Genomic DNA, 17129 nt, shown 5'->3' on the forward strand with positions numbered 1-17129 from the left:
ATAAGGCGCAATTGTTTATTAAAATATGTGAATGAAAATGTTGAATGCTAGAAATTGCATTGGAATCGCAAATGGAAGCATGTTCACATATGTATGAGTGTGCATTGTGTGTTGTATTGTTTGTGTGATTTTATGATTGTGGCCGTTTACAAGCTCTGTCCACTAGGGAGCAGTAAAAGTCAAAATATTCATGTAATCCCATTTAATGTTTGTAATTTCACACCAGTTTTCCTTGCAAGCATCTTTGTCGCTGTGATGTGGCAATGAGCTGTCATGCAATGTGGTTATTTTGTGGACAAGCAGTTACTTTGAAACTTCCTCTACTTTTGTGGGTGCTGTCACTTTGTAGAACAGCATAATATTCTGCAACCACTGTTGCTTGAATTGCATACTGACAATGTGTGCTATGCATTTCTGAGGTTCATTGTGCCAACAATACTTACAAATACCTGTAGATGAAATAAAATGTAACACTGGATTTAGTGACCATTCAGCATGTGGGTGTTTTTTCTTCTTAGTGCGTCCCTAATCTGTAGAGCCCCCTCCATTCCGGAGACCCACAGTCTGTCGAGGTCCTCGTCCAATGCCAGCAGCTTCACAAGTGTGGTGGAGGAGAACGACCATGAGCATGAGGCTACGGATGATTATGACACAGGACTGGTAACTCCTTAATTTATCTACCACATGACATCACGATGCAGCCAACATGATCAATTACACATATTATTCTCATGAGATTTCTTCATTTCTTAAAGTAACAGTTGTCAGTGATTTGAAAGTAAATGACAAGCTAAGTGAAACCTTGATGGTTTCCTATTTATGTGCTTCAGGAAAGTCTGTCTTCTGCTGGTACCCCTCACAAGCGGGACTCATTCACATACACCAGTAGTTGGTTTGATGAAAGTCTAAGCAGCACTAGCCAACGCAGCCCACCAGGTCAGTAGTTTATAATACGATCTGTTATGTATCTTTAAAAAGCTGTGAACATTTTGATGAGTAAGCATTTTGATGAGTGTTAGGTGGGAGTTTAGCTCTAGTTGCTCCCAATTTAGTTATTTCCAGTTCCCACACTTGCTGCATCTGCCCAATCTGTGAGGGTAAGACGGGGAGTTAACACATGCTGTCTATAAAGCACATGTATGTTTTAAAAAAAAAAAGTTTGTTATTGGTTTGTAAATTTGACATTAATGTTTAGGATGTCAGCAGATGGTGAATAGTTCAAATAGCTCAATTATTAACAGCAATGATTAGAAAATAGTGTGTGGGAAATTGATAAAATAACACCCTGCAGATCCTCCAGCTTTTTGTTTAAAATGCCTTTGTGTTTGACTTCACAGCTGTCTCTCGTCAGCTGTCTGACCCCATTCGGCCCAGAACACAACGACAACATTCTGCTTCAGTGAGATATTTAACTTTTGTATTAATTGATCATTGATTCTGCTTGTTGCATGAACCACAGGTTGTAATAGTGGATGTTAATTGTTTGTGTGTGTGTGTTGTGCTGTGCTGTGCAGAACTGCTAGACCTTTTCGTCCAGATATCTTCATGAATGTCCATCGGCAGGTTTGACTAATTTTATCACTTACAGATTAAAGAAAGCATTTCACAATGTTGGCAGTTATGTTTTAGATTTCTTTTTATTCCTTAACCTTACCCTTATAGAACCAAACTGCCTACTATGATTATACAGCTATAAAAAAAAATAAATAAATAAAAATTTTTAAGATATAAGCCTTGAGATATATAAACAGCTATAGTGCTCTGTTTCATTTACAGTACTCCCATAGGCAGCTCCTAAAGAAACCAACGCCGGCTCCTGTAGAGACCCGCTGCAGAAGGAGAGCTGTCAGTCACAGGGCCTGTTGCCACAAATTTCTTCTTTTTAGGGCTTGCACCATTTTGTTTGCACCATGCGACTGAACCTGCTTTTCAGCATGCCTTTAGGCCTAAGCAGGTTAAGATTGCTGTCTGTTAAACAGATGCCAATAGTAACAGGAGTGCATTTTTATGATTATTTGTCTGCCTGCAAAACCAGTAAATGGTGTTACGGCTTTAACCAGAAATAATATACCTTTTATGACATTATTTTTGTTTTTATCTGTCTGTCACTCATTTTGTGTTTTCTGTGTCATTAAGCACAACACAGATTACTGGTGGCTCTAATTTTGTCTACTTCTTGTTGGTGTGTATTTATTTATTCAGAATCGTAACAGCAGGCAGTCTGTCACTCACAGGGACACAGCAGCCTAAGGAAAATGACATCCTAACAGAATTATTCAAAGATTCAAACAAGTACAACAGAACTGAACATATTTTTGTGCAACAAAACACACATGTATGAACACATACAGCAGTGCACCAGAATTGTACGTAAGCTGTTCTCTTCTCTTTTTTTTTAACAAAAGTACATTTTGTATTATTTTCATCAGTTTTGTGATTTTGTGAATATATAAATGTTATTTGCTGTTAATTGAAATGACTTGTGCTGGAATATACAAATCATTTACTATCTTGACAGGTGAGTAATTGTTTCTAACAAGTAATGCTATGTATAATAAGTTATACTATTTATTTCATTTTTAATAAGTATTTATGGGTTTTTATGCACATTTTCACAACTTACTATTTGCATTGGGAACAAGTTCAGACTTTTAGATTGTGATGGATATAGTGTATAGTTAAACACACCTGACCCTTTGTAACTGCAGAGCACTTGAGGTTCACTATTCACTGTGCTGTCTACTGTGAGACGTTTTCAAGTTGCCTTCTATAGCTTTATGTGCTCTGTGTGAAATCCTACTGAATCCTGCAGAAAGCACCAGTAACATTTAAATGTAAATAATAATGCAATTGGGTAATTATAGGATTTTCAATAAACAACAATAAAATGATTATACAATCATGGTGACTAAATCCTCAAGCAGGTTTCAGCCTAATCTCTATCTTATCTATTTATGATATTTTCCTCATACAGGGGAATGTGACAAAATGATGTGGTTATTCCACACCTGCTTTATATTCAGTAAATAGAGATTAGGTTCAAGTGTTTATTCAAGAAAATACATTTTCAGCTATCATGTCTAGAAAACTATGGTTTGATAAACATTTACTTTATTACTGCTGTGATTTGGTTAACTGTAAAATTTTGGAATGTATCTGTCATTTTGATTAAATGTGACTGCTTCATTATTACTACTACCAAGTGAAATTCAAGCTTTGTGTATTTTTCTGTTCCAGATTTGTTTTGAAGTGAAATCGTTTGTCAGTAATGTGAGAAAAATCTAAATTTTCTCTACATTTGGTGAATCTTTTAAAGTGAAGTGTGTGCTAAAGCCTTGTTAGTACAGTTTGCCGTTGTCAAACTGCTTATCAAACTGTTGTCGAATTGCTGTGTGTGCTTGCACATAATCAAAAATTACTGTTAAAATAAAAGATTACTCATGTTTACCAAAAACGTTGTAAGACATAATTGCCGTAAAAAAACACCAGCCAACATTCACCTGCATTCCCATGTTCTTTATGCTGCATTGTCCTGAACACTTTTTACACTAGTTACTATTTAGCACAAACTCATTTATAACAGACTGATATTACTTAATAAAAATTAATGTATGGCTTAGTGTGATTTCACTGTATATAATACAACCCATGTTTTTTCCAAATTAATCCTGTTTCATGAAAGTAACAATGAATGTTTAGAATAGTTTTATTGATTATTTCGTACAGCGTAACTACATGCTGGGTTACACTATTTCTCATTAAGTAAAACAACACAAAATCATTTTCTGTCAGAAGGTCTCAATATTAAGACACCAGTTGTTGTAATATAGTAAGCGGTACAAAACAACAACACAGGAGTATTAAAAAAAACCCTGATTCTCAGGCACATAGTGGTTGATATTTTGCGATAAAAATGTAAAACTCTGTTTGTTCTGGAAACTGCATAATATTTTTTGCAGGTAAAAGTTATTCAGTAGTGTCAAAACATCTGTCAGGCCAAGAACTGTTTTTCACAATTTACTAAATGCCAAATAAATTTTTTTTTTACACAGTTAATTATTATTCATCTTATTTCTGAATATCAAGCTTTCATCATTTTTTCCATAAAAAAATGAAATGTTTTTTAATTCAAATAGTAATACATATGCTTTAAACACATGCTATCATCTCATAACAGCCAACACTTGATATGGAATCTGTACAGTGCTTTTTGCCATCAATAAATAATATTAATAGCAAACCTATACTAATGAGGAATGATGTCATCTTGTTTTGAAAATACATTATATTAGTTATCAGTAAGTGAAATAAAAACAGTTCTTGGTATAGTAATCAGAGGTTAGCAAACCCTACCCTACTTTTTTCATCACAGCTCAATGTTCCACCATTTAAAGGGGAAAGGTTCTCTGCGCACGTTGGAGCCGCAGTGTACTTCCCCCAAAAGCTTGTGGTAGGCTGCAAAGTCATCAATGAAGTCGCAGTTCAGGCCAAGTGGCTCAAGCAGGGAGCGCATCTCAGTCTCCAGGGCACATTTACCACCCACCTGCGGTCCAAACGGCTTGGGAATACCAAGGTTATTGCCAAGCACTATCATGTTCACCTACAAGAACAAGAGGTAATGTTTACATCATTACACGAAGGATAATACATGAAATTGTTTATTAAATCAGCCATCAAAGTCCTTTGTTTAAAATGTGTTCAGACTAAATCCATTAAAATAGTATATTAAGGCACTGTTAAATGTTAAGTATGTAGAAAACAGTCCATACAGCTAAATTTCAGAACTAAAAAAAAAAAGTTACGATTGGGACTAAACATGGAATATTGAATGGATAAAGGTTTCTTTGTTCAAATGAAACACAAAATGTTATTTGACAGAGAGAGAGAGAGTGTTGTCTAGTCAAACCTGTCAGATATTGCTGAGTATAAAGTCCTATATTTTACCCAAACTTAAATAAAGTACATTGTTTTGCCCAAAACAGTTTCTGTGCATATGACATACACTTACACCTTAAATCTAAGAATCTAAATTTTTTTTTGTTTTGCCTTATCTCTTTTCTTACAGATCATCTTCAATAAGTAGCCAGTTAAATGAACCTTGTGGAAAAAACAACAGTATGTATATAGATGCCCAACATCCTGTGTGATATCTGCACACACTTTGATCGAGTTTTTAAATAGTTAGTGAAATGCACTTACACCTAACATTTCAGGAAATCCTGTCATTTTTAGAACTATATTGTTAAAATATATTTTACAACTGTAAATGTTTTTTTCTACGGTGACCACACATACAGTGTCACTATTCTTTATATTTCTATATTTCTGCATAAATATGACCCAAAACATTATTGGATTTTCACACAAGTCCTAAAAGCAGACAGTGAAGCCAATCAAATCAGATAAATATTATACTCATTTTTCATTCATTTAAATGTCATAATATGATCAACAGTTACCGGAAACTTTACTTGCGGTTATTTCTGCACAAGGTGTCAGAACAGATACTGAAAGGGACTTTTGCCAGTCATAGATATGTAATGTTGTATCATATTTCTCAATAATTAAATGAAGAAGTATAATCATTTTTTGATTGGGTTCACATCTGCTTATGTTTTCTGCCATATTTATGCAGAACTATAGACATTTCTAAAAGGGCTTACAAACTTTCAAATGACATGTACACTGCATTAATTGTTCACTGAAGTAACAAACTATACCATGTCAGGGTAAAAGGCCACAGCTCTGTTATTTTCATGTATCACTTTAAACAGCACAGGTAAGTCAATGATATCTTCATCATCTAGTGCAAGCTCTTTCTTTAGTACGTCTCTGTTCCAGTCAATACAACTCTGGGTGGAAAAAAACAAGAGAAATTTATGGAAGCAAAAAACAGCTTTTAAGTTTTCAGAATTTAATTTCTTCCACAAACACATGGACATGGTAAAATATAGTAATTTATGTTACTGTACCACCTACTAGTATCTATTGTATATTCACAGGCCTGCTGATTTGAACCAAATTACTGACCTGGACATAACTGTTTTCTACTTGAAAGTTCTTGTCACTTAAAATGTCATCAACGCTGACCTCTTCTTCTGTCCCTGTTAAAATAAAAGATTGCTCATGTTTACTAATAACATGGCAGGTGTGATTTTATGGCCGTTATCGCTTGCAAACATTCACCTGGAAACATCTTAGCATTCCCATGTCCTTTATGCCTCAGTGTCCTGAACACTTTATATGCTGCATTAGGGCTGGCTAGTAGCAGTCTGAATCCCTGTACAATAATAAAAGGATGTAAGTCAATTAAAAGAGATAGCAGAGGTAAAAGAGGCAAGATAGAAGGTAAATATGCACTTAATGTTGACTAATGCAAGTCAACACACAGACACCTGAATCAGATGTGTAAATAAAGCCTCAAAGTGATATGGACCAACACCAGACTTTAATATTTACCTTTCTGTCAGGAGCTGGAACAAACGACATAAACTCATCCACATGACCCACAACGAGCCAATCAGAGTAGAGAGCAATTGGCTCCTGAACCTTCTGAGCCCAGAGGAAATCCTGCACCACTTTGGTCATATTGCGGCCATCCTCTGTGCTGTTAAGACCAAGAGGAAATAAAGCTGTTAACATTCCTTGTGTATACATGAATTGTATAATAGCACAAACAATATCCCTCATTTATCATTTAGTACAGCTGTATTTAATGCTTTTCCTAATTAGGTTTACAAACAGTGGGCACAAGGCTGGAGAATTCACTGCAAATAGTAATTGTAATTACAATAACAAAAAATCAAATGTCTTAATTTACTTAGATTTGTATTTCTTTCACGTCATTAAAAAGAAAAAGTGACATTTTAATAAATAAAAACAAAATTCCAGGAAGTCAGGCCTTTTATATGATTTGAAGTCAATGTTCATATTGGTGAGTCTTCTAAATTTGCAAAATTTTTCCCTAACAACATGGATTTTCATTAACATTGCTATTCTAAATGCTCCTGCAAACAAATTACAAATACATTTGTTAGAATCCAGCTTAATAAATAATGCCTGATACTCACGTAGGGAAGGCAACACCGATGATGATCCGTCCCAGCGGGTAGTGCTTCCCATTCACGGTGACAGGGGGGCTTACCTCCAGATTCCCAAATGAATCCAAGCTGCTCACCTCTTTTCTTAAAGCATCGCGGGTCACATAGCCAAAGTCCGGACCCTGAGACAGATGTTTTAATATATTTTAATCTAAAGTTGTTTTTGCCATGTAAAATCGGATTTTGTTAGGAATGCTGCAAACAGGAAAACTTTAGAAATGGATTTTCTAAATACAGCAACATTCAATGACATTATGGTACCAAATCCTGTGCTTATTAGTATTAACAAGATAAAATTCTATAAACAATAGAAATAGACCACATTTCTGAAGTACTATTCACATACATAGACTTCTTAACAGAGGACTTAAGTGGACAACTGCACATAATGTTGTGTAGTGAAAAATTTCTAATCTAAAAGATGTTTATAAGGCCTTGTCATTCTATGCTTTTACCTTGTATCTGTAGTGACCAGAAACTGACAGTCATTGGTTGTTTTCTTAAGATTATGACAAGGGCAGTAGGGACTGGAGACAAGTTGTCGGGAATTAGGCATAAAAAAACGTCCAGTAAATCTTCTAGTAGGCCTTCTAGCAGACCTTGGCCCGGTCCAGATTAGCTTGATCAGGAGATGAGCATGCAGTGATTTTGAGCCAATGATTGATAATGTTTTGCTTTTACATATCTTCTTTACTTGAGTTCTGTCTATAAAATCGTGATGTAATCAATGATCGGGGCCATCCATCTCTCTTGCTATATGCGGAGTGTTGGGTCCACAATAAATTGTGAAACCTTTTTTACTCTTGCCTGTGACTACCAGTGTGATACTTTATACTTTAAATATCTCAAACCTCATAACTTCCACGACAGTTGCAACTGCTCAAGTCATACCAGTAAGACATCATAGGGGAACTCCCCAAGGTCTCCATCTCGTGGAGAGTCCAGGACAACAGGAAAACTGTGGTGTGGAGAATCAATATATCCAAACTCAAGTTCATCCTGCAGAGGAACAGCATCAGGAATTACTCATCTTATTACTTATCACTCATCAATAATTCAATCTGCTTAGACATATATTTGCAATTATAGCAAATAAATGTTATTATAGATTTTGTATTCTGTCAATATTTTGTAAAACTTTTGCAGTTTAAACAAATTTTAAAATGTTCTGAGATCAGTGTCATAAACAGTTCATTTGTGCAAACCTGCATCCAGCGATCTCCACGGTTCATGTACTCATGGCATATCTTCAGTTTTAGTCCAGACTTCTGCACCAGTTGCTTTATGCCCTTCAGAAATTCATAGTTATCACGTGTGCTGTTGGGACAAAGAAAGGGTGTTATCACCATCTTCCCAAAAACACAACCTCAACCAATCCCATGGATTCCCTGAAAGCACAACTGACCAATACAATTCACTCCAGCAGTGACTCCTGACCAAATCACACCCATTCCCAACTCTGGATCAATTCCACCCACACCCATGGACACTCTTGACCAATCACACCCACCAATCACACCCACATCAAACTCTTGACCATTCACAATCACACCCATTCTCGCAGTCACTCCTGAACAATTCCATCCCCTTCCTGCATTTTAAGTTGGTCTGTACCTATTAGTGGTATTTGCTAATGAACTTTATTGGTTCAATCTCACAAAATATAAACAGATTAGTCATTTATACCACAGCAATGCTAACCCAGATAAAGCAGTTAATAGGGTTGAATGAATAAACATAATGCAAATGTAAATTCATTCAACAGAGCTGATTACAAACCCAGTGCTTTATCTCGATAAGGAACATGGCCTTTTTTCCCAGTGAGCTTCATATCAGACTGACTGCTACTGTACCACCTGAATGAAAGTAAAAACCACTTATTCACACAAGTTCTTTGTTTTTTGTGGTCTTTGATCCCAGTCCCGATGCACACGTTTAGCTCTAAGTGATAACATCACTTGGAAATATACTTGGATTGTTCAACAAGTACTATCTTTCATTAGTTAAACATTAAAGATGATAAGCAATGAACAGAATAGTGAGTATTGTTTAGTTCAAACAATGATTAACAATAACCTAGACATATAAATCTGCTTACCTGCAGACAAAGACTTCCAAAGGTCTGAGGGTATTGGGTGTCATAATCCAAGGAGCAACACGGAACATGACCTTGTCAGTGAAGATTGGGGTCTCTGGGAAACCCTAGAAAACCAAAAACAGTGTCATATCAATTATTTTCTATTTCTTTGCTAAAAATTTGTTAGAAAGCTAAAAATATATTGCAATATGGACAAAGTAGTTGCTTTACTGACCTTGCCAACAGGCTCTAAAAGACTAAGGTTTATCGTAAGTAGCCCATCAAAGTCCTTATCTGGAAAGTTAAGGCCCTCCACATAGAACACTAGCTCAGACTTGCCACCTTGATAGGGGACTGCGTTGGCCAGTTGCTTTTTGCTCAAAACTAAAGGATATTCCTTCTGGAACAAACCGAGTAACATATTTTCTGGAATAAAGCAAATAATTAAGATCAGTTCACTTTAATGTGTGCAGTTTTTTATTGAACTTTTGCTAATAGATACAGGTCAATGTTCAAACATTTTACTTTGTAGATTTTATAATAAAGGTCTGATTTGTTGTTCGTTCTGAGGTGAACATGCCATGTTTTGCATTAGCCATGTGGTGTAGGATCAACTAGGCCGGATCATCTGAACAATTCATTACTACTTCAGTTTGTTTCTGTGACCTAATAAAACTCATTATTACTATAAACCTTTCTTTTTGACTATAATCAGATGTGTTAAGTGTGTCAGTGCTCATGCTAGGCTATAACTAAAATGCTATGTGACTAAAACAAGAAAGCTTTTCTGTTGTAACTCACTCAGAGAGGACTCTGCCTGCTTGCTTGTTCGAGCCCTAAAGATTCTCACTCTTTCAGCGTCTGTCTGTGAGATATGTAAGCTCAGATTGTAGCCTTCTGGAAGCTCAGATGGACCACTGGTGCGCAAGATCATCTTGGACATGTCTTTTAAATCTGGAATTTGAGAGAATAAGCTCCGGTGTGGATCAGAATTTCAAAGAAAACTATTCTGTCATTACATATAAATGTTACATCAATGTCACACTCTGTTTACACAGTAGGACTGTTTCAGCTGTGAACTGTGTTCCTTGCTGCAGAGGAGTTTTTAATCTCCACATCAACGTGACAAATAAACAGGTTTGGCATGATCATTAATTGTCAGACACGTAATTGCAAATATTTATTTGATTGTCATTTTGGGCAACTTGACACTTTTCAAATAACAGTTGCATTTGACCAGTAATTATGAGCAGGAGTGTAGGTGCAGGAAACTGTTTTTTTTTTTTTTTTTTACTGTTTATTTCTACAGTAATTTCATGTCATTTAGGATTAATAATAAAAAAAATTTTATTTGAAATATAAAAATATATTTAAAAAAATATATAACCGTTGATATAGTAAAGGTTTATGATAAAACATTAATGAATATTTATAAAAGAATTCTCCAGTGTCAGCACTTTCTAAAAATCAGTAATTATTTTTTACCACAGGAAACCTTTTGGAGATTTTAGACTTAGAAATATTACATATATACACATACTGTATACACACAATGACAAATGCATAGTAATCAGAAACAATGGCATGATAAGCAGTACAGGACTTAAATACTTCGAATAGAGTGGTGGCATGAGCATGGTTATGAAGGGATAAACCAGGAAGTGCCCTTTCGACCCGGAGCATGTGTCATTGTGTCTGGGGACGAGGGTGCCCTCGGGCAGCCAGGAGGCGGTGTTGTAGGTGAAGTTGTCACAGAAATACCAACTGGATTGTAATTCAATGTATTTCCACTTGCTTCCAGATTTCATTTTTGCAGTATGCATAATGTAATATTCTGTATTAATGTATTCGTCAAGAGTGTCTAAATTATTGCAAAATCATTTTACAATTTTAATTTAACAAAGCATTGTTACAAATAACCCACAAAAATTAAAGCCCTAGAATGAAAATAATGCTTTTAATCTTATTATGCAATACGACAATTTAATCATATCAAGACACAAATTGGAAAAACAACGTAATTTATGAAAACATACATTTAGCTGCATTCACATTAATTCATCGGCTCAGATAATTGTGCAGTTAAATAATTGTTGTGGCAGGCGTAATGACAAATGATTTTGTTGTGTGTATGTGTAAAATGAAAATATTTTGGAATCTTGTATAAATGAAGCACTGTATTATGACGATCAGGTTTGCTTACCTGACACTTTAGAGACCTCTTCATTCTCAGTGTCCACTTTCTTAAAGTAGGAAGACTCACAGTCACAGTTGACAAGCAGAATGGCACCATGTCCATTAGGACCCCATTTCCATGAAGCCTTAGACAGAGTGAGAGAGAGAGCAGAGAGAGAAATTGGTATTCAAAGAGCACAGGCCCAGTAAGCAGTACCATGGGGCAAAAAAGAGATACACACCTTGTTAGGATTGTTCCTCTCAACAACACCATCTCGATCTGCATCAACATCTAGGGAGATTTCTGTAAGGGAACAGAGGCAAGCTGATGAGAACATGTCCTCTCTTTGCAGGTAACATTTATATGTCTCCCTATGTCACTAGTTTACTATAAGTCATAGACTAAGTACTGTACATTAGGTGGTTTAGTGGTTAAAGGAGAGCAACCGATTGACGTCCAAGACTTGGAATAATCCAAGAAAAAAAATAAATCACTATCCAGTACATGTACTGAATATCTGACAATAAGTTTGAATTCTGATTTATTTTAAAATTTCTAGAGAAATTTTATTATGACAGAGACATCATCATACATGCAGGTCACTAGGAGAACATGGTTACACAGATTCATTTATTCAATAGGTGTTTACTTTTATACTGAATATACCAGTTTGTACAGTATTACAGTAACAGTATTAACACAACAAGGCAGTAGTGATATTTAACACAGTTCTTCAAAGCTGCTGCTAGGGATATGCCCAGTAAATTTAAGCCAGCATATCCGTTTGTGTGTGTATGTGTGTGTGCATGTGTGGGTGTGTGCATGTGTGGGTGTGTATATAAGATGAACTCATTGCATACCAACAGCTGTGAGATGTAGCAAAGCACTTCCAAGATTTTCTGAATTATTCCCATAGAACCTCACAGACAGCTGAAATATATATATACTTTATGTTAAACAGAAACATTTATCATCACATTTTGCTTTGCAATATTCATGAAGAATGGTAAAAATGCACTGCTTAATATACTTTTTGATTGATTAATTGGGGAAAAAAATGCCTCACTGAGAAATTACAAATATGTAGTCACGACACTATCATGAATCACAAACTTATTGGTTAAGCAAAAATTCTGCTGAAAGCCTGAGCAGTGACACTGGCTACAAACTCGTAAATTACTCTGGTATCTCTTTACGTAGGATTTTATCCTGGTCAGGATCATGGAGGAACTGGAACATCATCCAATCCATCATACTGGGTGAGATAGCAGGAAAGTGATAAGTGGTAGCTCAATGGTTATGGCATTGAGCTACTGATCAGAAAGTCATGAGTTCAAATGAGTTCACCACCAAGCTGCAACTGCTGGGCCCTTGAGCAAGACCCTTAAACCACAACTGCTCAGCTGTATACATGAGATAAATGTAAGTCTCTCTGGATAAGGGCATCTGCCAAATTCTGTAAATGTAAAAGTTGCAGCCCACATCAGGGCACAGTGCATACACTGATTCACAACTACATGCAGTTTAGTGAAGTGAATCCACATACTGACGTGCTTTTCAGAGGTTTGGGGACAGTGAAAATACACAAAAATGTGTAGAACAATTAGTATTAAACTAGGAACCCTTGTGGCACCATACAGCAACACCCAACGCCACCCCAAGACATCAACATTTATAATAAGGAAAGATGAACCCCTTACAATTACCAGATCTATCAGCAGATCCAGACTTACAGTACATTCCGCACTGTCAAAATGTCACAACTTTGCTAGTTAGTTTCACTGTCTATACTTAATAACTCATAACACTTACTGATTGATATGATTTGACATTTAACAAAATAACTGAATACTGTGTTGGAATGTATGAGTTTACAAAATATAGTCATACAATGACAATAATAATTTTGCTTATTGAATGAGCACATCTCTCAGCCACATGTTGTACAGATGCTTGAAGCTGAAACACTGGAAATCCCTGCCTTAAGAAAGTCCAGCCCATTCAGACTGTTTATAAGACTGGTTTACCTTGCTGTCATTGGGATGCAAGCTGGCAGCTCCCATGGAAACGAGCAGCACAGTGTCTTTGCTGAGCGGCTGTGGTGATAACAGCGAGTTCCCAGCCTGGACTGAAGACAAAATCTGGCACTGCACATTGGGGGTGCATTTAACTGAGTAGAACTTGCTCTGTACTGGGGCACAACTGTAAACACACACACACACAGACAGAGATCATCTTCAGTGGATTGTGGAAGTTAGATCAGGTTTCTCTGACATTGCATCACTTTTCAAATTAAGAAGCAGCCTCTATTACACATCTTGCATGACAGTAAGTAAAGGTTACGAAAGTTTTCCATTTTCAAAATGACTGTGTAATTAAACTTTTCAGGAAATTGCAGTCATATGGTTTCTGTGACAAACTAACTGGAAGAAAAAGTAAGCAGTCTGGTGACAGAAAAAACAAAATGTACAAAGGACTACTACTTGACCGAATCATATACACTGAAACAGACACCATGGAACAGCCCTCTGTTTCACTCAAAACCCCAAACTGAAAATGGCTCAAACATGATTAGCAGATTTAAAAACAGATTTCTTGTTAAATTGTTACATTACTGTGTTTTAATATGCTCAGTACACACAAGAAGGAAATGTTGTCTGGGGAACTTCTCCTATTTCAGTCAGAGCATGGTTGCCTTACAGTTAGAATTGTCTGGGCACATACCAGTCACATGGTGCAGAGCTATATTTTTATACTGTATGTGAACTACTGAGCCCATAACCAGAACCTTTTTGTGATTAGACAATAAGATCTAAAGAGTATCTAACAAGAGAAAAGGAAATGTTTGACAAATAAAACCTTACAAAGCAATGTGAACGTATTGTATATATTAACAATAGAGCAGTGTTACAAAAACAATCTCCTGTTGTACACCGTTGCATGACATATATCAAAAACACTTTGTGTGAAGATAAGCAAGAGGCAGAGAGGCAGCAGCAGCCTACTAAAGACATGAATGCTGTCCGAATACAAACAATAGCTTTCAGTATGCAAGTAAGACAGAGGCTTTCTTCAACCAATGCAATGTGCAACCAATGCAAAATCAAGAAACAAAGGCCATATTCACATGTGATCTTTACTGTTCTTGTGCCTATGAAAGAAAATAAAGAACAGGTACCAAGTGACATTTTTATTAGTTTCCATTGTTTTTTTTATTTGTTTGTTATTGAGCTATTGAAGTTGATTCACTTTAAGGTTAGATTCAAGGGAGCAAACAGACTAACAGATAGAACAAATATGAACAAAGGAGGCTTGTAATCACTTGTTGCTTGATGTTGAGGAGCACTGATACTGATCTGAAAGGTTTGAGCTGTATTCTTTCTCAATGCACAAGGCAGACACATGAGATGATTTAATCTATATATGAATTCGGTTTAAATGTATTTGCACCGCACATTGTCAAGTATTTAGATTAAAATCCTTATGACAAAACATATCAGTGTCAGAGTCAAGTTTCCAGAGAAACCTAACCTCAGCAGACTGAATGAAAAGCTCTGATCGAGCCTGGAGATTCTAGCAGAACTATAAAGGTCAATGTTACCTTGTTAAATTCACTGTCAGTTTTCTTCCCAACACATACAGCGTACTTCTGGTCTTGCCAATCTCGAGTCTCAGCGTCCGGGTTGAATTCATGGTGCTGTGATTTGTTGTCGCTACACTTATTATCACCTGCGGAGACTTTTACGCACACTGTTTCTCTCCCTGGATCCACAAGTCCACAACTACTCTGCCGCTGCTATTGGTTCTGTAAAGCAGGTACATTTCCGCTGACAGGGCTGTGTCTCAAATTAACCTCTACTTTTCCTTCTTTTGCCAGGAGAGAGGATTAGTTCCGAAAGCGCACTAGATTCATTTAGGGAGTCAGCTCTGATCCACAAGTTACTTCATCTGAGCTCCCCATGAGCAATAATCTGGGGTATATGATATATGATCATGCATAAAATTAATGTCTAACTGATCACATTATAGCCTCTTTTTTTTTTTGCGTGTGCGTCAATTCACCCATTTGACCAGCAGCGGCGCTGTCCAACATCCTACACTTAACACCAGGGCTCTCCAAACCTTACAGCCTTTTACTCCTGGACTTTCCATCAACACAACGTATGTTCAAGTTGACACACTTTCAAAAAAAATAAAATAGTACTGTGCTATTTCTAATTACGCTGGTACAGTTTACGCACTTTTGCAATATTAAAGTATGGATGAAGTCTAGCTTTAAAATATTTTCAAGAAGATAAATTAAGCAGAGGTGAATGCAGGTGGGTTGGAGTTGGTGGATAAATGTCAGGAGTGTTGTGTGACAGAAGAGTGTCAACAGGAATTAAAGAAAAGGTGTACAAGAGAGTAGTGAGAGCAGCTCTGCTGTATGGTTTAGAGGCTGTAGAGGGACGCTGAGACATGTGCAGAGAAGAGGAGATGAGGGGATGGTTATATTGGTAGAAGGATGTTGGAGATGGAGCTGCCAGGTAAAAGAGGTCAAGATATGTGGATGTGTTAAATGAGGACATGAAGTTAACTGGTGCGAGAGTAGAGGATGTTGAGGATAGAGTTTAGGTGGAAACAGAAGAAATTTACCATATTTACATTTTAGAGTAGTGTTAAAAGTGTAAAATATACATGTTTCTCCATAATAGGGAAAATGTACAAAATATATATTAAAAAATGTGCTCACCTGACATGCTATTTCTTTTTTCCAGTACACATCAACTGACCATGACCTTTTATGTCTAAGACACAAGATATTCACTAGGTGGTGCTGTTTACATGTGACAAATATCTGACCAGCCCTGTTTACTAACCAACATCGAAACTTAAGTCTTCCATTTTTTTTTCTAGATTTAATAATGTCAAGGTCAAGCATACATCTGGTTTAGAGTTTGGCTTTTAGTTTGAATGACTTATATTATGTTTCACCTCATTTTTATTATACTAGAAAAGTGTCTGCTTCATACTGAATTTCGTTCTACCAAGTAATGTTGCACAGCACAAGCAAATCTTGCTATCTTCGTGAGGAACTTCCACTGCCATTATTAGTCGTCATCCATCTGTTTTCTGTACCATTTATCCTACACAGGTTTGTGGGATGCATGTCTTTGTACTGGGGAAAGAAATTGGAGTACCCAGAAGAAGCTCCTGAAGCACAGGGAGAACATGCAAACGTGCATACAGGGAGGAGGTGGATTATTATTACTAACACTATTATTATTAATGCAGATGAAAATGTTATACATTCACCTAAACCCTAGCCCTAACCTTAACCAATAGGAATTTTTAGTCTCATTTATTAAATTTTTTTAATTAAAATTAATATAATTTTCTGTCCCACCAAGATATAAACACACAAACACACACACACACACACACACACACACACACACACACACACACACACACACACACATATACCTGTTCAGGGCAATCTTCAGCTGCGTCCCAACAACACAAATAGTTCTTAATGTGGTGTTGATTTGTAGGCGATAAGTTCTCTCTGACACGTTATTGTCTCCCTCAAAAAACTTTGTCTTCAGAGGTGACACAGTTGTAGTGCGTTTTTGCTGCTCCATAATGCCACGTACGTGTGTACTCTTCTCTGCTCTCAGGTATCTTGCTGTTTTGTGTAACCTGAGTTTGTTTGAGTGAATATAAAGCCTGGGCGTGTTTTCACCTGCCCCCTACTTCATGCCCAGTAATCCATTTAACCCTTGTGCTTAGTTCA

The 17129-nt window shown here is 36.5% G+C and overlaps 2 protein-coding genes across 8 annotated transcripts in view; one reads left to right on the forward strand and one right to left on the reverse strand.

Moving 5' to 3' along the window:
* rap1gapb (RAP1 GTPase activating protein b) overlaps positions 1 to 3454 on the forward strand; it is a 38158-nt gene extending 34704 nt beyond the window's left edge. For all 6 annotated transcript variants that reach the window (XM_060868105.1, XM_060868104.1, XM_060868108.1 and 3 more), the window contains 5 exons: positions 519 to 660; positions 831 to 936; positions 1338 to 1399; positions 1515 to 1563; positions 1777 to 3454. In XM_060868105.1, the coding sequence (XP_060724088.1) occupies positions 519 to 660; positions 831 to 936; positions 1338 to 1399; positions 1515 to 1523 (319 nt within the window). In that variant the 3' untranslated portion in view covers positions 1524 to 1563; positions 1777 to 3454. The remainder of the gene's footprint in view (positions 1 to 518; positions 661 to 830; positions 937 to 1337; positions 1400 to 1514; positions 1564 to 1776) is intronic.
* Positions 3455 to 3692: 238 nt separating this feature from the next.
* On the reverse strand, positions 3693 to 17018 carry padi2 (peptidyl arginine deiminase, type II). 2 transcript variants are annotated; one of them, XM_060868110.1, is made up of 16 exons: positions 16820 to 17018; positions 13381 to 13555; positions 12214 to 12283; positions 11595 to 11656; positions 11381 to 11498; positions 9979 to 10131; positions 9413 to 9603; positions 9199 to 9302; positions 8306 to 8417; positions 7992 to 8099; positions 7071 to 7222; positions 6460 to 6607; positions 6187 to 6280; positions 6031 to 6104; positions 5721 to 5852; positions 3693 to 4600 (listed from the first exon to the last, which is right to left on the reverse strand). In XM_060868110.1, exons 1-16 carry the CDS (start codon positions 16975 to 16977, stop codon positions 4367 to 4369), a joined length of 2085 nt encoding a protein of 694 aa, XP_060724093.1. In that variant the 5' UTR covers positions 16978 to 17018; the 3' UTR covers positions 3693 to 4366. The 2 variants fall into 2 exon arrangements, with proteins under 2 accessions (XP_060724093.1, XP_060724094.1); XM_060868111.1 differs by lacking the exon at positions 16820 to 17018 and adding an exon at positions 14955 to 15180.
* Positions 17019 to 17129: the final 111 nt, after the last annotated feature.

This window comes from Tachysurus vachellii, chromosome 4, assembly GCF_030014155.1.
Source record: "Tachysurus vachellii isolate PV-2020 chromosome 4, HZAU_Pvac_v1, whole genome shotgun sequence".
NCBI classification, from domain to species: Eukaryota; Metazoa; Chordata; class Actinopteri; order Siluriformes; family Bagridae; genus Tachysurus; species Tachysurus vachellii.